At 36.4% G+C, this 19,068-nt stretch overlaps 4 protein-coding genes across 5 annotated transcripts; 3 read left to right on the top strand and 1 right to left on the bottom strand.

The window, feature by feature from the left end:
• The first annotated feature begins 429 nt into the window (after nucleotides 1–429).
• LOC133863582 (heavy metal-associated isoprenylated plant protein 45) lies at nucleotides 430–1,405 on the top strand. The gene is made up of 3 exons (XM_062299590.1): nucleotides 430–585; nucleotides 851–926; nucleotides 1,024–1,405. Exons 1-3 carry the CDS (start codon nucleotides 577–579, stop codon nucleotides 1,161–1,163), a joined length of 225 nt encoding a protein of 74 aa, XP_062155574.1. The 5' UTR covers nucleotides 430–576; the 3' UTR covers nucleotides 1,164–1,405.
• On the bottom strand, nucleotides 902–2,695 carry LOC133863581 (protein EARLY RESPONSIVE TO DEHYDRATION 15-like). 2 transcript variants are annotated; one of them, XM_062299589.1, is made up of 3 exons: nucleotides 2,368–2,695; nucleotides 2,100–2,289; nucleotides 902–1,238 (listed from the first exon to the last, which is right to left on the bottom strand). In XM_062299589.1, exons 1-2 carry the CDS (start codon nucleotides 2,624–2,626, stop codon nucleotides 2,126–2,128), a joined length of 423 nt encoding a protein of 140 aa, XP_062155573.1. In that variant the 5' UTR covers nucleotides 2,627–2,695; the 3' UTR covers nucleotides 902–1,238; nucleotides 2,100–2,125. The 2 variants fall into 2 exon arrangements, with proteins under 2 accessions (XP_062155573.1, XP_062155572.1); XM_062299588.1 differs by lacking the exon at nucleotides 902–1,238 and having other exon boundaries at nucleotides 1,927–2,289.
• A 6,460-nt stretch (nucleotides 2,696–9,155) lies between these two features.
• Nucleotides 9,156–13,442, top strand: LOC133864897 (cation/H(+) antiporter 15-like). Its single transcript, XM_062301330.1, has 4 exons — nucleotides 9,156–9,374; nucleotides 10,023–10,440; nucleotides 10,891–11,474; nucleotides 12,134–13,442. The coding sequence occupies exons 1-4, from the start codon at nucleotides 9,156–9,158 to the stop codon at nucleotides 13,349–13,351; spliced, it is 2,439 nt and encodes an 812-aa protein (XP_062157314.1). The 3' UTR covers nucleotides 13,352–13,442.
• Nucleotides 13,443–14,738: 1,296 nt separating this feature from the next.
• Nucleotides 14,739–17,819, top strand: LOC133863074 (arogenate dehydrogenase 1, chloroplastic-like). The gene is made up of 7 exons (XM_062299059.1): nucleotides 14,739–14,990; nucleotides 15,083–15,251; nucleotides 15,444–15,599; nucleotides 17,082–17,164; nucleotides 17,246–17,315; nucleotides 17,441–17,515; nucleotides 17,599–17,819. Exons 1-7 carry the CDS (start codon nucleotides 14,812–14,814, stop codon nucleotides 17,695–17,697), a joined length of 831 nt encoding a protein of 276 aa, XP_062155043.1. The 5' UTR covers nucleotides 14,739–14,811; the 3' UTR covers nucleotides 17,698–17,819.
• The last annotated feature ends 1,249 nt before the right edge of the window (nucleotides 17,820–19,068 follow it).

The following is a 19,068-nucleotide window of genomic DNA, read 5'->3' as shown; positions in this document are numbered from 1 at the left end:
GGGGGTTGTAGGGCTGATGTATATACCCATTACGAAAAAGGCCTGCAACAAAAAGGTTTTTGGTTTAGACTATAGAAGCAACGTTGAACGGTGTTTGTGTTGCCACCTATGGGTTTCTTTTTCTCCACTTACTTTCTGCTTAACCCGATTTCTCAGACATCTTCCATTTCCTCGATCTCCTCGAGTGTCTGTGTGAACTGAATGCTTCTCATTCAAATCTGGGTCCTCCAAATGATACATAAATAGGCATAAATTATGGTTTGTTATCATTACTTTTCACCTTTCTCTCACCCATAGCCATCAGTGCTATGATTTTTGCCAACCTCAAATGTCAACATGGAGGAATAAAGGAAGCTTTATCAAATTGAAAATTCCCATCAATCACGTAAAGAATCCAATACCCTACTTCTCTTACATCTATATATTTGGTCTTAATAATCTAAACATAAAAAGGCCCTCCTTTCTTCCTTCTTTCTTCCTTGTTATAAGTTGGCCTGGCCTTCTTCCCAAACTATCAGAAGGGTCATTGGAATTTAAAGGTCATATATTGCCAATCCCATAAATTCTTCAATTAAAATGGGCAATGTAAGTCGCTCATCCTATACTTATTTCCATCCTCCTCTATCCTCTCACATAGATTCCTTACAATTTTCTGTCGAGCATGAAAAATTATGAAAGAGTTATGAAATGGACTTCCCTGTTCAAGTAGGATAGCCCTGCCCGATGGAGCTCCTCTCACAAATCCATGCTCGATCCTCAATTGCAGGGGATCTCCTCCCCAAGGGTTTCATTGCAATTCCAATTGTCATTTATGTGAATTCAAGAGCTAATGGTTCTCTTTGCTTATTAGGTGGTAGAATTGAAGGTGGGTTTGCATTGTGAGGAATGTATTAAGAAAATCTTGAAGGCCATCAAGAAGATGGACGGTATAAATTTCTCATACATATATATACCTTGCGTAATATCTTTTTCTATTCTTTCGATAAACAATATTTACACGTGATTGGTCTTTTTGGGTAGCAGATATTGAAACATACAACGTCGATACGCAGCTCAACAAGGTCACGGTGACGGGTAACGTGACGACGGAAGAAGTCATCCGAGTTCTTCAAAAGATTGGCAAGTCCGCAAGCACTTGGGAGGGAGATGAGATGTACCGTTGATTCTCTACATTTTTGTGATGCCATGGATCCTGTTACCTTAACTACTCACCTCGATCGTTACCATCGTACCAGAGACTGGAAATTTTCGCCAAGGAGATCGATTTTGATGGAAGGACATCAAAGAAAAAACAAAAATTGGTCACGAGGAGAAGATTGGTACTTTTTAATTTATTGTAAAATGACTAGTAGTTTAAGGGTATGATTTGAACATCAATATATTGCTATCCGGCCCGCTTCTGTAATAGAGTATTTTGGAGGCTATATTCTATATGTATTTTCTTTCATCATGGTAAATTTCCAATATGCGATACAAATAAATCCGTATGCAGGAGATGAATCAGGTAAATACAGTTTTCATAACCGATAAGAGGCCTTTATTGTTATAAAATTATGCCATTTGGATCGAAAAACGCTGGAGCAACCTACCAGCAATTGGTGAACAAGATGTTCAAAAGACCAAATGAAGAAATGTGAAAGTATATGCGGATAATATGCTGGTCAAAAGTGCCAAATCTGAGGACCACATTGCTGATTTGAAGGAGACATGGTTTCCTTGAGAAGAAGCCATGGAAAACTCCCAAACAAGATAGAAGAATTTATAAAATCGTAATTAGTAATTATTATCTAATATAACTAGTTTAGATTTTATTATTTGTAATATACAATTTGATGAGATAAAATAAATTAAAAACTTTAAACTATTTAAATAAAAATAATAGTTGGAATATTAAAGCATGTTAATCAAATAATCAAATCCCAATAATAGGCAGTTAAAAGGTTTGATTTTTTTATAGATTAAAACAAGAGATAAATTATTAAACCAAGTAACAAGAAAGAACAACAACTGTGCAGAACAGGAAGTACACATTACATCCAAGTCAGAGTGTATGATGTACAAAAACTACAACAAATACATGCTCATCTACTGGGTCTTACCCATACATACGACTCAGTGAGTCAGTCTATCTTGGTTGCTGAATGTTTCGCGGACTCGTTTTCACATTGACAATCTTGGGGGCCTTCTCTATATACCTCGGCACTTCAGCTAAAGCTCGCGCTTTCCGCCATTTCAACGCCCCCATTGAAATCAAATCCCTGCAATAGTCTTCCTCTTCATCCTGATCACCTGCTCAAAAAAGAGAAAAAGTGAGTTAGTGAGTTGGATCGGCAACGCGGACGAGTGAACTTACGATTTCAAACTTACGCTTGTCTTCTACGCTGTAGTCGTCGAAGAGGGCATCTATGTCGGGGAGGTCAAGGTCGTCAATATCGGGATGGTGAGGATCATTTTGGGGATCCTGGAAGCGCTCTTCGAGCCAGTAGTCGCGGAACCAAGGGGAGGACTGGACCAGGGCCCACCACTGCTCAGAGAAGTCCTCCACCGCCCGATAAGCCAAAGGTACGAACGACGGAGCGTTGGGATTCAAAGTTGAAGACGAAGATCTCTGAGAAATTACGTCCATTGCAATATACTTTGGGATAGGAAGGTTGGGCTGAAGAGGATAAGAGCACAGATCAGATTGTTACTGTGAAGCTCTATATATACCGACAGTGCCAACAAAAGGACACCAACTTGGATATTATCACATAAATGACATTGCCTTTGCCTCCTCTCCCCTAAAATTTTAAGATATTTTTATAATTTCGTCCTTTCAATATTTATACTATTTTTTTGTATTTTAAAAAATATTAAATATTAATATAATGAAATATCAATTATTTAGTATATTTTAATCCGATGATATTTGTATCATTTGCTTCTGGTGATGTATTAAGAGTTCAATGATTTCTTTTGGATGCTGCTGGTGATGTGTTTTGTGAAAATTGACTAGGGCAACATCGAAACAATAATGATACCGTGTATCCCCTAAACAAGCAGCGACCGCGCACGGCACACGGTTTTGGCAGAGAGAACACCGTATCTATTCCCTCGGAGTTTCGCCTACTTTTAGCCAGCCGAATATGAATTGTGCCTTTTGTCAGGTTGTGGCAAGCCCCTTTCATATATATATATATATATAAATCATATTTTAACGTCACATGCTTCTCGTTTTTCATTTATCGACTAGTAATGATATTTTTGATACTTATTTATATTACATATTAGGGTTAAATATCTTATTGATACTTGAGTTTTACGTGATTTTAAATTTAATACTTCAGTTTTGTTTTGTATCATAGGTGGTACCTGAATTAAGGGTAAAAACTCATTTGATACCTCTGTTAAATTTTCCGTCCGAATTTTAACGTCTCGCTACGTGTTAACCGCTAAGGTTGACACGTGGCACTACATAAAATAAAAATTAAAAATTAAGAATTGAAATCTTTAAAAAATGATTAAAAATAATAAAATTTTAAAAAAGAAAATTAAAAAAAGAAAAAAGAAGAGGGGTGGCTGAGCCACCTCCTTGGCCAGTCTGGGGTGGCCGAGCCACCCCATGGTAGAAAAAAAGAAAAAGAAAAAAAAAAATTATGGGTTTTGGCCCTTGGGGGTGGCCAAACACCCCCTAGGGCCACGGGGGTGGATCGGCCACCCCCAGTCCGGTCGGTATGGGGGTGGCCGAACCACCCCCATGGCCCTAGGGGGTGGTTCGGCCACCCCCAAGGGCCAAAACCCATCCAAAAAAAAATTGAGAGTTTGCCCTTTGGGGTGGCCGAACCACCCCCATGGGCCAAGAAGGTGGTTCAGCTACCCCAAAAGGCCAAAACCCATAAAAAAAAAATTGAGAGTTTGCTTTTGAGGGTGGTTCGGCCACCCCCAAGGGCCAGACTAGCCAAGGGAGCCACCCTTCTTCTTTTTTCTTTTTTTAATTTTATTTTTTAAAATTTTATTATTTTTAATCATTTTTTAAAGATTTTAATTTTTGATTTTTATGTAGTGCCACATGTCAACCTCAGCGGTTGACACGTGACGAGACGTTAAAATTCGGATGGAAAATCTAACAAAGGTACTAAATGAGTTTTTACCCTTAATTCAGGTACCACCTATTATACAAAACAAAACTGAGGTACTAAATTTAAAATCACGTAAAACTCAGGTACCAATAGGATATTTAACCCTACATATTAATATAACAGTAATAAATAAATAATAAATAAATGTAAAGAATAATATTACTTTTTATTAACCATCTTTGACCCAAGCACGCGGAGGATTATATTTTTTTGATGTTAATTAGGTTACTATTATATAGATAAAGATATGTTTAGTTTCATTTTCTGTATATAATTTTTAATCTCTATAAAAAACATTTGTAAATTTATCATTTAATTTATAAGACTACATGTTAATATTAAAAATTTAATAACTAATTTACAAAAGAGATATTCATATAGATATATATTGGGTCTAATATTGAATTAAGATACGATAGATTGTTGCTTTAAGTCATAACTTTGAATTACCTTTGCCTACACGATAATTTTTATTTTTATTTTTTTAAAAAAAATTCTAAAACTAATCAGGAGTCCATCTTATTACATGAACAAGGCGATAAAAATTGTATCTTATAGTGATAAAAATGATATCTCTGTTGAATATGGCGGTAATGACTAATGAGTAGCAAAACCACGCGTATTCGTATACTCGTTCTCATCCTGACATCCTGTCATCCATAACGGGCAAAGAGTACACGTCATTGTCCTTATCCTCGACGGAATTGAAAACGAATTCAGCTGTAAGGCACACCAACATTAATAAAATGGAATTAAGTGCTTTAAGGAGCTCCATAGAGATAAATTTTGATTGTGGATGACAGCAAACCCCAATATTTCTATTGGTCACTCGATTCTTTTAGTGTGTGCAAAAGTTGACGATGGTTGATGTAACGAACATTTATAGTGATTTAAAGCCGTTATTTATTTATTTATTTACTATTATTTATCATTTATCTCAAAGGGAAGAGCGCCACATGCACATGTAAGATAAGGGAGAGGGGGTTAGAAGGTTGGCCGATCAGAGGCCAAAGGCACTTCGATGTTCAAGTAAATCGAAAATCTTAACTAAGAGAGTAACGCTAATAGAAAGGGGTAAGAGAGTTTATTTAGGCGTTGTAGTGCTTGAGAGATATATAGGGGAGTGGCATGCGTAAAGCACCAAGTCAAAAAGCGAATCGCTTGTTATACACCCCATAGAGAAGGGGATGCACTTTGTTGTTGGTCTTGAGCTTAGTGTAGGCTTAAATATGCGTGCATCTTCCAATGCTTCACTGGGCTTTTGTAGAAGTCATGCATTAGGTCCGATTGATTATGGAGGCTGGTTTATGTCCTTAAAATCTTTAAAAATCATATGTTTTTCACTTATTAAAAATATAAACAATTTTATAAACTAAATTGGAAAAACATAAAGAGATATGATTCTCAACCACCTAAATATACAACTTTTCACCACCTTAATTATCTATGTAGCAAGGTGGTCCCCCGGTGAAGAATCATTTCTCAAACATAAAATACAGTGCGACTTACCACATGTATCACATAGCCCTGGCCACCTCATGCACTTGATATATATATATGCATTGCGTGCAACCGATGGGATGCCATGTCAGTTGATCAGGTTAATAGTCCTTTTACCGCTAGCTTTATATTATACTAATTAAGCAAGTTATCATATCCTAAATTGTGTCATCTCTAATCTTTCATTCACGAATAAATTAAGAAAATATCTGAAATAAAAGACCAAACAAACTTGAAACTGAGTTAGACCTTGGATTGCATATAAAGTCACCTTTTCATTTCAATAATGTGCTTAATGACGTAGCGAAAGCAAAGAGATCTAGAATTTTTTTATTGATTAAAAAATTACTAATTTCAGTAGAACAATTGTTTGTTTATTATAAAAACACCCAAAAGCTGAGCAAAGGAAAGAAAATATTCTAATTAAAGATGCAACAATCACCCAAAGATGAAGAATTATAGAACAGATACAGAAAGTTATAATCTTTGAAATCAGAGAGAAAATTGAAGGGAATAGAAGTGGATTATTGTTGCCTAAAGCATAAAGTATATCTTTCAAAGTTGTCAGATTATAGGAGACCCGCTCGAGCGCTCGATGGGTTGAGTATTGCTCGCTTCTGGCCGGGGACCAGTAGTGCTCGAATGGTGGTCGAGCACAGGTTGAACACTTTAGCTTGTCCCTAATTGGCCACCACCGCTCGAGTGGTCCTCTACTTTGTCAAGCGCTCGCTGGAGCGCCGTCCTTGGAGTGTTCTACATCACTTAAACAAGGAATTCTAGCTAGCTAACTACCAGATGGCCGGGAAGCTATTCTGAAAGTGGGAATATAATATGCTTTATCAAATTAACTGATGTGTTGCATGCATAAGGGGGCAAAAATAATTCTATTGTCGGAGGAATGTCAAAAACATTATGTTCATCCAAAAAAAAAAATGTCAAAAACATTATAAACTCTAAAAGTTTAAACAAATCTCATCCACATTGTAATATATATGTCATTATAAAGAAAACAAAGCCTAATCTGTGCATAAACATTCCACAGGGTATATCTGGTTCTTATCCCGATCATGATAATTTTGTGTATTATGTTGCAACAAGATTACCATTCTTTAAGCATATAGCAAAATTCGTGTGAAATATGTAAATGACAATTTTGTGTCACTTTCACATTATTTGAACAACTATAAGTCTATAAACATTGAAGCGAGTGCGAAAATGGGAATAATTACTAGCTCAAACAAGTCAGTGAAATTATATGTACAACTTTATTAGTGGCTGGTTTAGAATAGAAAGCATGTGATAGTGGAGGAAACCAAAGATTAAAGCATATGCTAGAATCATATGTATGTCATGCTGAATAAAATGCTCAGTTTCCTCCTATCTCTCAATTTGACCAAAAATAAATACGAAATTTCTGTGTGCGTGATTCTCTCTTTAAAGATTTTTTTGCTGTCGGTAAAAATAGAGTTAAATATCCATTACAATGTAGTAATAGTTCATCGAGGTAAGAAGTAATCGTCTTAATTAATAATTGCATATTACTATAAAAAAATAAAAATTGATTATTGCATTTATACCGAACAAGAAATATGAGATAAGTTTGGAAACGAATTACAGAGAGTAATGTATGATATATAAATAATGTGCATCTAAAAGTTTTATTGCAGAACCTCATCTTCCTCGAGACAAGCGATGGACTTTGTGGTGCTATTCACGAGGCAAAATATCTTCTGGACAACCATTCTGATTCTGTCTCCTTTTGGATGACAGGATATTAACCGGAACAACTAGCAGTGCCAACGGTGGTACCGATCTATTCATTTTGTTGGCTATGCATGGAATGTGTTGATATTAGAGAAACCTTGGGGGCATGGACAAACTTAAAACATGGCAACAAAAGCCAAAGAAGACCAGTGTTGGATATACTAGAGGTTTCTTAGATATACTAGAGGTTTCGGTAAGAAATTTGGCCCTGAGAAAAGAATACGCGAAATATACGAGCCCAGTACTCGATGCGAATAATATGTTCGTTAAGAAGAAGAGAACACAAGCCACCATCGATCCCCAATCTATCCTATTAAAGAGGCCAGGTGGGCAGAACTTAGGGCTCAACGTTGATCGATCATGAGGGTAGGTTGGAGTTAGCTTCAGTTGTAAAGGAGTGAACATTATCCTTAAGTGCATACCTCTTCTTTAAAGAAGCTTAGTTCCTCCTTTTGCGTATAATAAACAAAAAAAAAAAGAAATTATTATCATGTTTGACATAAAAAATCTCCTGTAAAATGTAGCATTCGCCAGATTATAGCTGAAGTACAAAAGGTTCTTAGAACAAATTATGGACATCCAAAAGAAAGAGTAAAGAGTTCCTGATATTATATGGTACTTGGTAGTCTTTCAGTGGTAATCTTTTTTTAAAAAAAAAAATCAAAAAATCCTGAATAAAAAATCTGGTTTTGGGACATCGATGGAAAATTTATTCTCTTATTTCCTCATTTTTAACGTTGTGGAATCCTCAGTTTATCCTCTAAAAGATCAAACTAAGCTACCTACCAGCATTTCAAGATCAGAATTCCCCCTCACGGAAACCAATAGCAGAAAAACGACAAGAACAAGCAAACCAAATCAAAATTCACATCAAGGACCAGACGTTTCAAACTTTCAAGAATCTGAACAAGTTATAATAGTCAGAAAGACCAGAAGAAAGAAAGAAAAAAAAAATTAAACGAAAATTTCATGCATACAAAGAGGCCAATTGTATAATAATCGAAACCGGATCCAAAAAAGTTACAGTGTATGCCGATTGAACTCTTAGCATATTTAGGGTATTTTATTTATAACTCTATTATCATGCCCGGCCTTCAAAACATATTCAATGCGGTTCATTTCTTTAGAGTTCGATTTTATTTAGGGTATTTTATTTATAACTCTATTATCATGCCCTGCCTTCAAAACATTTTCAATGCAGTTCGATTTCTTTAGAGTTAAATATTTAATTTCATCTCTTCTGTTAGAGATAACAAAACAAAATTTTAACAGAAAAATATGGTGCATCTTATTTCAATTTTTGACGGTTTGCCATCGATAGTATTCTACCTAGCTATAAAGAAAATCAATTTGATTATATGGTAGCAGGCTATTTACAGGGGGAAAAAAAAAGAGATCGATATCGATCAAACTCTTCAAAACATGGAAAACTCCATGTGAGAAGACCCGACTATAGAGGGTCGTTCTTCATAGGTTGTGGTCAGAAGTCAGAACGGCAATTTAGCAATTTGAATCTAGGCGTTTGAAAAATTAAAAAAAAAAAAATAATAATAATTATATTGACCATTTATTTACTCATAGCCACATTCATCCAGAATATTTAGGAAACCAAAACAAGAGGTTCACCTCTTCCATGCTCTCTCTCTCTCTCACGTACGTAAACCTGGATTACACGTACTCTCTTCTTCTTCTTCTTTTTCTTCTTCTTCCTCCTCCTCTGGACGCCATAGTCTTTTTTGATCCTCCTTAATTTGAAGCAAATAACAAATTACAATGTCGGTCCAAGAAATGGTCCTGCAGATGGGGAACAAGACTCTGATATGTAACGATCCCCGGCGCATACCAAACAAGAGTCTCTGGTTACATGGGAACCCTTTGGCATCCCCTACACCCCTTCTGTTGCTGCAGCTCTCTGCGATTTCCTTAGCCTCCCAGCTAATCGATCTCTGCCTAAAGCCTCTCGGGCAGTCAAGTATTGTATCACAGATTTTTGTACGGTTTCTCTAATTCCCAGTTATATATATGTTGCATGATTATATATGTTACATTACTTTGCGTTTCCACATTAACATAAATCAAAAGACAAAAAAAAAAAACTAATTTCAAAATACAACAATGGAACCTAGAATCAAATGCACTGAAAGAACTAAAAAAGAAGAAAGAATCAAAATACACATAGCAAATTTAAGAAAAACACAATATAATAATTAATAAGTTGCAGTAGAAGATACATATAAACTCTTAAAACAGTTTCCAAAACGAGTCAGAAAAACCCACACAATCTTGTAGACTATTTTAATTGAAACATGGAATTAATAAATGATGAAAATAAGCTTCGAACTCAAAACTAATTAAATAGTTAATTATCACAAAAGCTTAAGTAGATAAAAAGATGTGAATTTAATTATTTAATTAATACTTTAAGTTTGCTAAAAGACTAGCCATGGGGAGACTGAATTCAAAAATGCATATTCTGTAATTAGCTAGCAGGAAAACCAAATGCTCAAATGTTGATGCAATTGAGGAGCCCAGAAGCATGCAAGAAGAAAATGTAATACATGCACGTTATAAGTAGATAATAAATCTCATAAACTAGTTATTTCCATTGTATTTGACAAAATCATTCATGCATGCCAACAGGCTGGTATGGTATTTGGCCCATCCCTTCTGGGGCATAAAACGTTAATGTCAGCAAAATTGTTCCCGGCAAGAGGCAGCATGGTGATTGAAACAGTGGCTACATACGGCCTCATGTTCTTCCTGTTTTTAATGGGAGTTCGGTCGGACCCCAGCATGATGATGCGCGCAGGACGACCGGCCTTCATCATTGGATTTTCAGTATTCTTCTTCACATTTGTACTCTGCGGTTTACTATCCTTCGTTTTAGTGAAATTCCTACCTTTGGAAACCTGCCTGGTAAACTCGATCTTCTTCATTGCCGGAGCACAGACTTTAACAGGATTTCCCGTCATCGCTTGCCTTCTACGCGAGCTCAAGATGCTAAACACTGACATCGGCTGTCTAGCTCTCTCTGCATCAATGTTTTGCGATATTCTTGGTATTGTTAGACTATATTTGAATTACCCTAAATTTAGAAATTTGATAAAAAAAATTATGAGTAGTTGGGTGATAGACAATGTTACATCTTATATATTCTTATTTTCTGATGATAAATTCAAATACAAATAGTGATGCGCCTATTTATGTTAGAATATATGATCTTATTTGATATTAGGGGAGTGATCATTACACTCATATTACACAATAATGGCAAAACACCAAGGCACAATGGAGTGAGGTCTATGTGTAGACCCCACTCCATTGTGCTTTGGTATTGTGTCATTGTTGTGTAGTGTGAGTGTTTTAATCATTTCTCTTGATATTATGTCCACCTATTACAATTTTACTATAAATATGAATAATTTGTATTGTAATTTATCGTCGACATATAAGACTAGCTATTTTCTTTATTTTCTTTAATTTCCTTTACATTTACGAATTTCTTCAGGTATTTCCATGACAGCGATTACTTTGGCCGTAATGGATCCTAAGAGCAGAGGTACACTAACACCGTTGTGGGCAATTTTATCAGCGGTTGCACTTGTGGCTGCCATTGTATTTGTCGTCCGGCCGGCAATACTATGGACGCAAAGCCGTGCACCAAAAGGGAAACCCATGAACGAGATGTTCATTATCAGCATCTTTGTTTTGGTTCCCTTGATGGGGTTTATGAGCGAGACCATCGGCCAGCATTATGTTTTTGGGCCATTAGTCCTGGGTTTGGCTATGCCGGACGGGCCGCCGCTCGGAGTAGCTATGATATCAAAACTGGATACTTTTGCGTCGGGGTTGTTCTACCCGACCTACCTCGCCATTAGCGGGCTGCGAACGAACATCTTCAAGATTCATTTCCAGGCCCTAGGGGTGGTGGGCCTTGTTGTTCTCTTCTCTTGCGTGGTCAAGATTGGCGCAGTTATGGTTCCAGCCGTCTACAGTGATGTGCCTGTACGGGAAGCTTTCGTGCTTGGGCTTATTATTAACGCCAGAGGCATCGTCGAGCTTATGATTTTCAACTTGTGGAAGGACACCTTGGTATGAACAAAATCACGTCATAAGTAATTTGTTATGTTGCCATGATCTGGATTAATCTTTTATGATAGAATGTGTTCCACCAGCTCTTGAAGGGCATTGCTGTTTGGAGCAAGAGTAATGTTGCATATCACAATTTTATCCTACAGACTATTTCACAACGTTGATGTGGTAATCCTAATTAATTATTGAATTTTTTTGTTTTAACAATGACCGATTCAATGATTGATTGTGACTGTCACGTTATTATTGTGGGATAAAAATGTGGTTGCTAGCATTAGTTAGTAAGAATAATGTTATATATATATATCACACACTATATTGATATGGCATTATCAATTCACCTTTAGATCAATCTTTATTAAAAGTAACAAAAAAAAAAAAATTAAAAATCAATGGTGGATTGGCCATTGATTTGTAGGATTTGAATAGAATTGTCTTGCAGGAAAATTATGCTTATGATTAGTAGGAAAAAGAAGGGCCAAAAATGGGAACAAAAACCTTTGCCTTTAGCTAATATATAGCTAGAACTCATTCTTCAGTAAAGTTCTTCTATGGACACATTTGGCTTAATTACCTGTCTTCATATTTCATTACCAAATTAATATGAAATAGTAGCTAATCCTGAATTGGCATTGGAGCTCGATCTTTCCAAATTGCAGGTTCTGACAGATGAAGGATTTTCTCTGTCAGTGATCTCAGTGGTAATGGTAACTGCAATCATAACGCCATTGATAAGAATCCTCCACGATCCTTCAAGGCAATTCATTGCAATCAAGAGAAGTACCATCCAACATTCTAAGCGCGAGGCAGACCTCCGAATCTTAGTCTGCATCCACAATCAAGACAATGTTTCTACAATCGTAAACCTCCTTGAAGTTTCCAGTGCTTCCGAAGAGAGCAAGATCGCAGTAGTCGCACTTATCCTCGTTGAGCTTGTGGGTAGCAACGCCCCGGTCCTAGTAGCCCATCAATCTCATTCAGTCCTTCCAACAAGCACATCCCCGACCAGCCGAATTATCAACGCCTTAAGACAGTACGAGAATCAAAACGAAGGCTTCGTCACCGTCGAACCCTTCACTTCCATCTCACCCTTCGAAACAATGCACAATGACATTTGTCGGGTAACAGTGGACAAGAGAGCCACCATCGTGATTTTGCCATTCCATAAGCAGTGGGCCATAGATGGCTCCATTGGGTCGGTGAACCGAGCAATCCAGGCTATGAACATCAAGGTCCTCGAATCTGCGCCGTGCTCCGTCGGAATTCTCATCGATCGGGGCATCCTAAGCGGTTCGACATCGCTTCTAACCGGTCGTCCGTCATACCATGTTGCTGTAATCTACATTGGTGGTGCGGATGACGCAGAATCACTAGCCTATGGTGCTCGCATGGCTAGTGACGAAAGCGTTGATCTAACAGTCGTCCAGTTCCTCTTCTTTGGAGCCGAAAATACTAAAGACAGGAAGCGTGACAGTGACTTGATTGATGAATACCGGCAAGCTAATGCAGGAAACGAACGATTTGTGATCGTAGAAGAGGTGGTAAGAGACGGGCCAGATCTTGCTTCATCTATAAAAGAGATGGTAGATTGCTTTGATTTGATACTAGTAGGGATGCACCACCCGGCATCCTCTCTACTCACAGGACTTGGTGTGTGGAGTGAGTGCCCGGAGATCGGAGTCATCGGCGATATGCTTGCTTCGCCAGATATTGGGAGCACAGCATCGGCGTTGGTGGTACAACAACAAAGACTAGGAGGGAAGTTAATAAGTCGTGGCATGCAGCCTGTGGTCGGCGATAGAGACCAACTCGTTCACGATGTCCCTTATGATGAACCGGCAAGAGGATCGTGGTCTATTTCAATGGGAAGGAGCTAGCTAACAGTTGAGGTTTAAAGCCCAGGAATGCGAGCTCTCTATATACCTAGATTTTCCCTAGCTGTAAATTAATGATGTTTTGGAGAGTTGTTACGTGTTATGTACGTAAGGCTTGTAATTTGTAAGGTTAATTTCATTCACAACTTGCAGCCTAGCTAATCAACCACGTTGGCCGGAGATGCCAGTGGATTAATAGATGGAGGAATATTCGGACTTGTTTTCTGCTTTACAACTGTGATTTGTGCATCAGGACTGCAGAAATTGGTCATCATAGAAATTGAATTCAAACAATAAGCACGAAAGAGTAGGGTCTGTTTCAGACTCGCGACTTCGAAATAGCTAGGGTCTCTCTTTCTTTCTGCTCTCTAGCCATTTCAAAGTCGCAAAATAGTCGAGGGTGCCACTTCTCACCTTTTATTTGAAAGCATTTTCAATAGGTTTTTCATTCTTTCTTGATCCGGAAAGACCCTTCTCTTTTGTAACATATTTTTCCTATGGAAAAAAGATGAATGTTAATGTTCTTTTTAGGTCTTTTTATGCTGATATGTTATAACTATATTTTTTTAATAAAAATATGAGAAAAAAATTAAGGTTCTAATTTTTTTTTTATTAAAAAATGATATCATATCAGCATAAAAAGACCCTAAAAAAATACTAGAAAGAATACTACTATTTCTCTTGAAAAAAGAAAAGGGTAGCGGAAGGCATAACTAAGAATAACTAAGAAAAAGAATTTTGTCAGGAGCAGCTCAAAGAAAGAGAGATTTATTTTAAGAAGCCAACCCATGGACACCCCAAAAATTGGCTATAGTTTAGGGATAGGAATATAATCTTTTGTCACTTCAAGACATAATTCTTGACTAACTTATCTATATGATAAAGTGGTGATCTAACTAGCTTTATGATTTTTTTATTTTTTTAAAAAAAAAAAGTTAAAATAAAAGTTATTGGTGAGTAAATTAAAGTGATCAAGAGGTGCATCGTCGTGTAACAATGGGTTTGTTTGTTAAGCTCAGGGACAATACAAAATAGTGCTGGTCACTATTTACATTTTTTTTATTTTATTTTTACATTTTTCAATAACAATCAACATCAAAATATTTTCACTTTTTATATCACATCAATAATTTTTTATTACTATTCAAATAAAAAATTTTACTACAATACTAAACTTTTTTATACAAATTTTTATTTTTTATATCATAACATCACCTTTTACTAATTTTAAAACTACCACCCCGCTATTATGTTACGTTATTTGTGGAACAAGGCCAATGAATCACATATCTCGGGATAAGCTGCTCGCGGTCCACTAAAAGACAAAGCAAGACATAAATTTATTAATTACGGACCCCACCAATACGCAATAACAAATGTCGACACGCTTGGCGTTCCTAGGGGTCTAGTCGAGCAAGGCACTCTGATCTCTGAGCTCTCTCTCTCTCTCTCTCCTCTTCACCATGTCCGTTTCGTCCTCGCACTGTGCGGCCTCAAGAATTCTGCAAATAGGCATATTAGGCTTCGGGCCCTTCGCACAATTCCTGTCAAAGACCATGATCAGACAAGGCCATATTCTACGGGCAGCTTCTCGGACCGATTACTCTACTCCCTGTGCCCACCTGGGTATCTCGTTCTTCAGGTAAACACAAACGCGTCCATACACGTTGAGAAAGATGAAATTCATAGTGATAAAAAATGGGCCTGTATTATGCATGCCTTTTAATCTTTCAGGGACGTTGGTGCGTTTCTTGAAGCAGAAAACGATGTCATTCTGATATGCACATCAATCGTATCTCTGTCGGAGGTTCTCCAGTCACTTCCACTCCATCGTCTGGAACGGCCAACACTTTTCGTCGATGTACTCTCGGTCAAAGAGCACCCAAGAAACGTTCTTTTGCAAGTACACATAATAGATCCCCGCTACATTAATTTCTTCATGAATTTGCTTGTGGTTAAACATGTTCAGAAGTTCACAAAAAGTGGTCCTTATTTGTTGTCCGTTGACTTGTAGTTAAGTTGTGGACCTTGTGGTAAGCGTGCTTATGTTAAATTAAATTAAAACATGTTTAAACATGTATTTGTGTTGCATTAGGTACTGCCTGAGGAGTCCGACGTGCTTTGCACGCACCCTATGTTTGGGCCAGATAGCGGCAAAGATGGGTGGAAAGATCTAGCCTTGATGTACGAGAGAGTTCGAATCAGAGATGAAGCAATCTGCTCAAGCTTCCTCCAAATTTTTGAAAGCGAGGTAACTTCTATAATTAATGCTACTTTTACTCCATTTATTGTAATTTGTTGGCGCCACATCAGCACAGGAGATATAAAAATATTATTTCCTTTTAAGGAATAAGGGAAAGACCAAAAAGATGATTTTTAACATTACACTCGATTTTCTATTATATTTACCTCCAACGAGTCAGCGACACCTGCCAGTCAAAGGTTATCTTCAAGTGAAACTAATCCAATGATATAAATGTGTTATTATAATAATATTCAAATAGTTTGTTGCCAAAATATAAGGGAGTGGCCAAAATTCGCACCTATACGTGTCATGAAGATATCCACATTAGCTTAGAGCGTCTCTAAAAGAATAGTCAAATGCTCTATGCTAGTCAAACTTGCCTATTATCAGCTTAGAGCAATATCTGTCTCTATCAGTTTTTTATACTCAACCTAAGCTTCTCGACAAAGAAAGTTTTTATTCCCCATCATCTTTGCGTATTTAAATTGCACAAGGCTTTTGGAAAACGCCAATGAAAAAGGAAACCCAGTGGATAATCATCCTCCTCTTTCGTTCTATTGAACCCAAAAATAGTAAGACAAAGAAAAATGGGAAATTCTAGTGTTCCCACCAGCATCCCACCCCCATCCCACCAACCTTAAGTTTAAAAATCTGAAAATAAATTTATTAAATAAAAAAAAACCAATCACTTAGGATTGGTGGGATGGGTGTGGGATGCTGGTGGGAACACTAGCATTTCCCAAGAAAAATATGTGCCCCAAACAGAAAAGGAATCTTACAATTTTAAAGAAATCGTAGATTTTAAAATTATGTAAATTTAGACCATTCCTTTATCGAAGGGCTTGAAAAATACTACCTATTAAAAGACAACTTTTGATTTTCTAAAGAAGAAAAAGTATTTTTAAAAGTGAAAGAACTTTTTGAGAAAAAACATATTTTTGGCTGCCTAAATAACATGTCATCTTTTTAATACGTAGCATTTTTTAAGTCGTTCGATACAATGAACGGCTTGAATTCATATAAGTTTTGAATCTATAATTTCTTTAAACTTACAGGAAATCTTAATCCACCCCATTGACCCCAAGCATATATACTAACTCTAGCATCTTTGGGAGGTCTTCAGAATGTTTAATTGTTTCATATATGCTTTTAGTTAGGCGAGACGTCAAGTTTTAAGATTCTCTTAACGTTTAATTCAAGCAATTCATCCTACATGACTTCATAACTACAACTCATTTTCTTGAAGACCCAGCCCCAACACTCCAGCAACTTTCTTTTTAATGAAATTTTCGTGAGGAACTCTTCCCTTATACACACACACACACAACTGAACATACACAAATATACATACATACATATAAACGTCTATATATATATATATATACACACACACGGCTCGTTCCACTTCCATGTAGTAAAGCAGAAAGGCCTTAATCGTAATTTTCTAAATGCATTGATCTTTAGTGTAACAAAAGTACTGTACATCAGGGTTGCAGAATGCTTGAAATGTCTTGCGAAGAACATGACAGAATGGCAGCTAGGAGCCAATTTATAACTCACACCATTGGCAGGTAGAGACCCCACCTAATCACATATGTTAAACTACTGGAAAAAGCTCATCGTGATAAAACTGAGGCTTCCAAATTTGACAGGATGCTATCAGAAATGGAGATCCAGTCCACATCTATAAACACAAAGGGCTTTGAGGCACTTGTTCAATTGGTACGTACGCTCAATCAGTTTTAGTTCCCACGTATTTTCTCTTCTTTTTCCTCCTCCTTTCTCAATAGACACACAGCAAAAAGAAATGCAATGAAAATACACACTAACATCCAAACTAAATGCAGAAAGAGAGCACCATGAGAGATAGTTTTGATCTGTTCAGCGGGTTATTTCTACATAATAGGTTTGCCCAACAAGAGGTATGGACCAGTTGCCTATGTCTTCCTTCACTTTTAGCAATAAATCAATAAATCAAGGTTTGACTTGATACTTTATCATGCAGCTGGAAAACCTTGAGCTCGCCTTCCAGAAAGTCAAACAGCAGCTGGTAGAGAAGATGAACAAGGAGGAACAGAATTTGAACGATTCTAAACTCCGATGAAGAGTACTCTCATTATTACAAAGATGTACCAATGACCTTTTACTCATTTCATATATATTGTTTAAGTTTTGGGAAAGGTGTTGAATTTTTTGAAATAAGAAATTCTAATTTACTGTTTCAAAGTTTGACTTTATGAGATAAATTTTGATAAAGTTGAATAAATATTATTTGTTTTTGAAAAAAGTAGAACAAAATCAGTATTTTTTTCTGTTGCCAAACAAACCATAGTCTTTCATTACCAAGGTATGTCTGGGTTGTGGGTTTTATAAGCCTTGAGCAAACCTCTTTCCTTATAGTCCCTTTTGTGGAAGAGTAAAGTACAATAGACTTTATCAAATAGTACACATATCCATGTCAAACTATTATTCAATTGTCAATGTCTCCCCCTCCCAATACTACCAATTGTATTAATGTCCCCCTTCAAACTACCAAAACATGTCAATAGTCCCCCTAATGACGAAAATACCCTTCATAAAATTATTAAAATTAAAAATATATATTTTTTTAAAAAAAAAAATTATTCTTTTTTCGTTTTTATTATTTTATTTTTTTTAGTGTTTTTAATTTTATTTTTTTTCAAATTCATAAGGACATTTTTGTCTTATGCAGAAAAAATTTGAGTCATTTTTGTCTTTTTATTAGTCTTAAGGGGGACGTTGATATTTTTTGGTAATTTGAAGGGAGACATTAACACAATTGGTAGTTTATGAAGGACATTAACAATTGAATGATAGTTTAAAATGAATGTGTAATTTTCCCTTAAAGTTTTTCTTTTTTCCTTTTTCACTCTTCCTAATTTTCTTATAATTGATTGATGGCCTTCGCATAACATAACTATTGGCCAAACATACGTCACCTAAACCTTACAACTTTTCCAATTTCAAGCAGAATTTTCTTTTTAATTTTGGTCTTACAAATAGAAAATTCAACGACACATTCGATTCAACCTTCTTTCCATTTATGCACCCCTAGTAAATTATAATCGAAAATGAACTCAAGACCAAAGATTCAATACACCAATCACCACATAATCACATATCTTTTCCAAGGAGTTCCAAACTTCCAATTCTCCACCAATAGCAATCTGTAGTGCAGTATATGTTAAAGGTAATTACGATATGTAACTAAGAAAATTTGTATGGAGGTTTTATCTTCCAGAGCACTGACCTCAAAGGTTGAATCTGCCAAACTTCACATTTTTTTTCTTCCTATTTTGACCCATTTACTATAATCCTAGACTTGTTGGTGCAGAAATTGACGGAATCCAATACAAATTCTTCAATTGGTTACCGACCGAATTGTTGTGGAGATAACTTCCATCACAATTGGTTGATGGTAGACTTCTTGGCACAAGCTAACAGTGTCCCGCTA

Source organism: Alnus glutinosa, chromosome 3 (assembly GCF_958979055.1).
Source record: "Alnus glutinosa chromosome 3, dhAlnGlut1.1, whole genome shotgun sequence".
In the NCBI taxonomy this organism is placed as follows: Eukaryota; Viridiplantae; Streptophyta; class Magnoliopsida; order Fagales; family Betulaceae; genus Alnus; species Alnus glutinosa.
This window is presented reverse-complemented; position numbering and strand designations above follow the sequence as displayed.

Excerpts from the sequence above, each read along its gene's own strand:
- LOC133863581 (XM_062299589.1), bottom strand. The coding sequence starts at position 2,626 with ATGGACGTAATTTCTCAGAGATCTTCGTCTTCAACTTTGAATCCCAAC. Across the intron at positions 2,290-2,367 it reads CTACAGCGTAGAAGACAAGC|GTGATCAGGATGAAGAGGAA; the intron begins GTAAGTTTGAAA and ends TTTTTTGAGCAG.
- LOC133863582 (XM_062299590.1), top strand. Across the intron at positions 927-1,023 it reads GGCCATCAAGAAGATGGACG|ATATTGAAACATACAACGTC; the intron begins GTATAAATTTCT and ends TTTGGGTAGCAG.
- LOC133864897 (XM_062301330.1), top strand. The coding sequence starts at position 9,156 with ATGTCGGTCCAAGAAATGGTCCTGCAGATGGGGAACAAGACTCTGATA. Across the intron at positions 9,375-10,022 it reads GTATTGTATCACAGATTTTT|GCTGGTATGGTATTTGGCCC; the intron begins GTACGGTTTCTC and ends GCATGCCAACAG. Across the intron at positions 10,441-10,890 it reads AATGTTTTGCGATATTCTTG|GTATTTCCATGACAGCGATT; the intron begins GTATTGTTAGAC and ends GAATTTCTTCAG.
- LOC133863074 (XM_062299059.1), top strand. The coding sequence starts at position 14,812 with ATGTCCGTTTCGTCCTCGCACTGTGCGGCCTCAAGAATTCTGCAAATA. Across the intron at positions 15,252-15,443 it reads CAAGAAACGTTCTTTTGCAA|GTACTGCCTGAGGAGTCCGA; the intron begins GTACACATAATA and ends GTGTTGCATTAG. Across the intron at positions 17,516-17,598 it reads ATAGGTTTGCCCAACAAGAG|CTGGAAAACCTTGAGCTCGC; the intron begins GTATGGACCAGT and ends TTTATCATGCAG.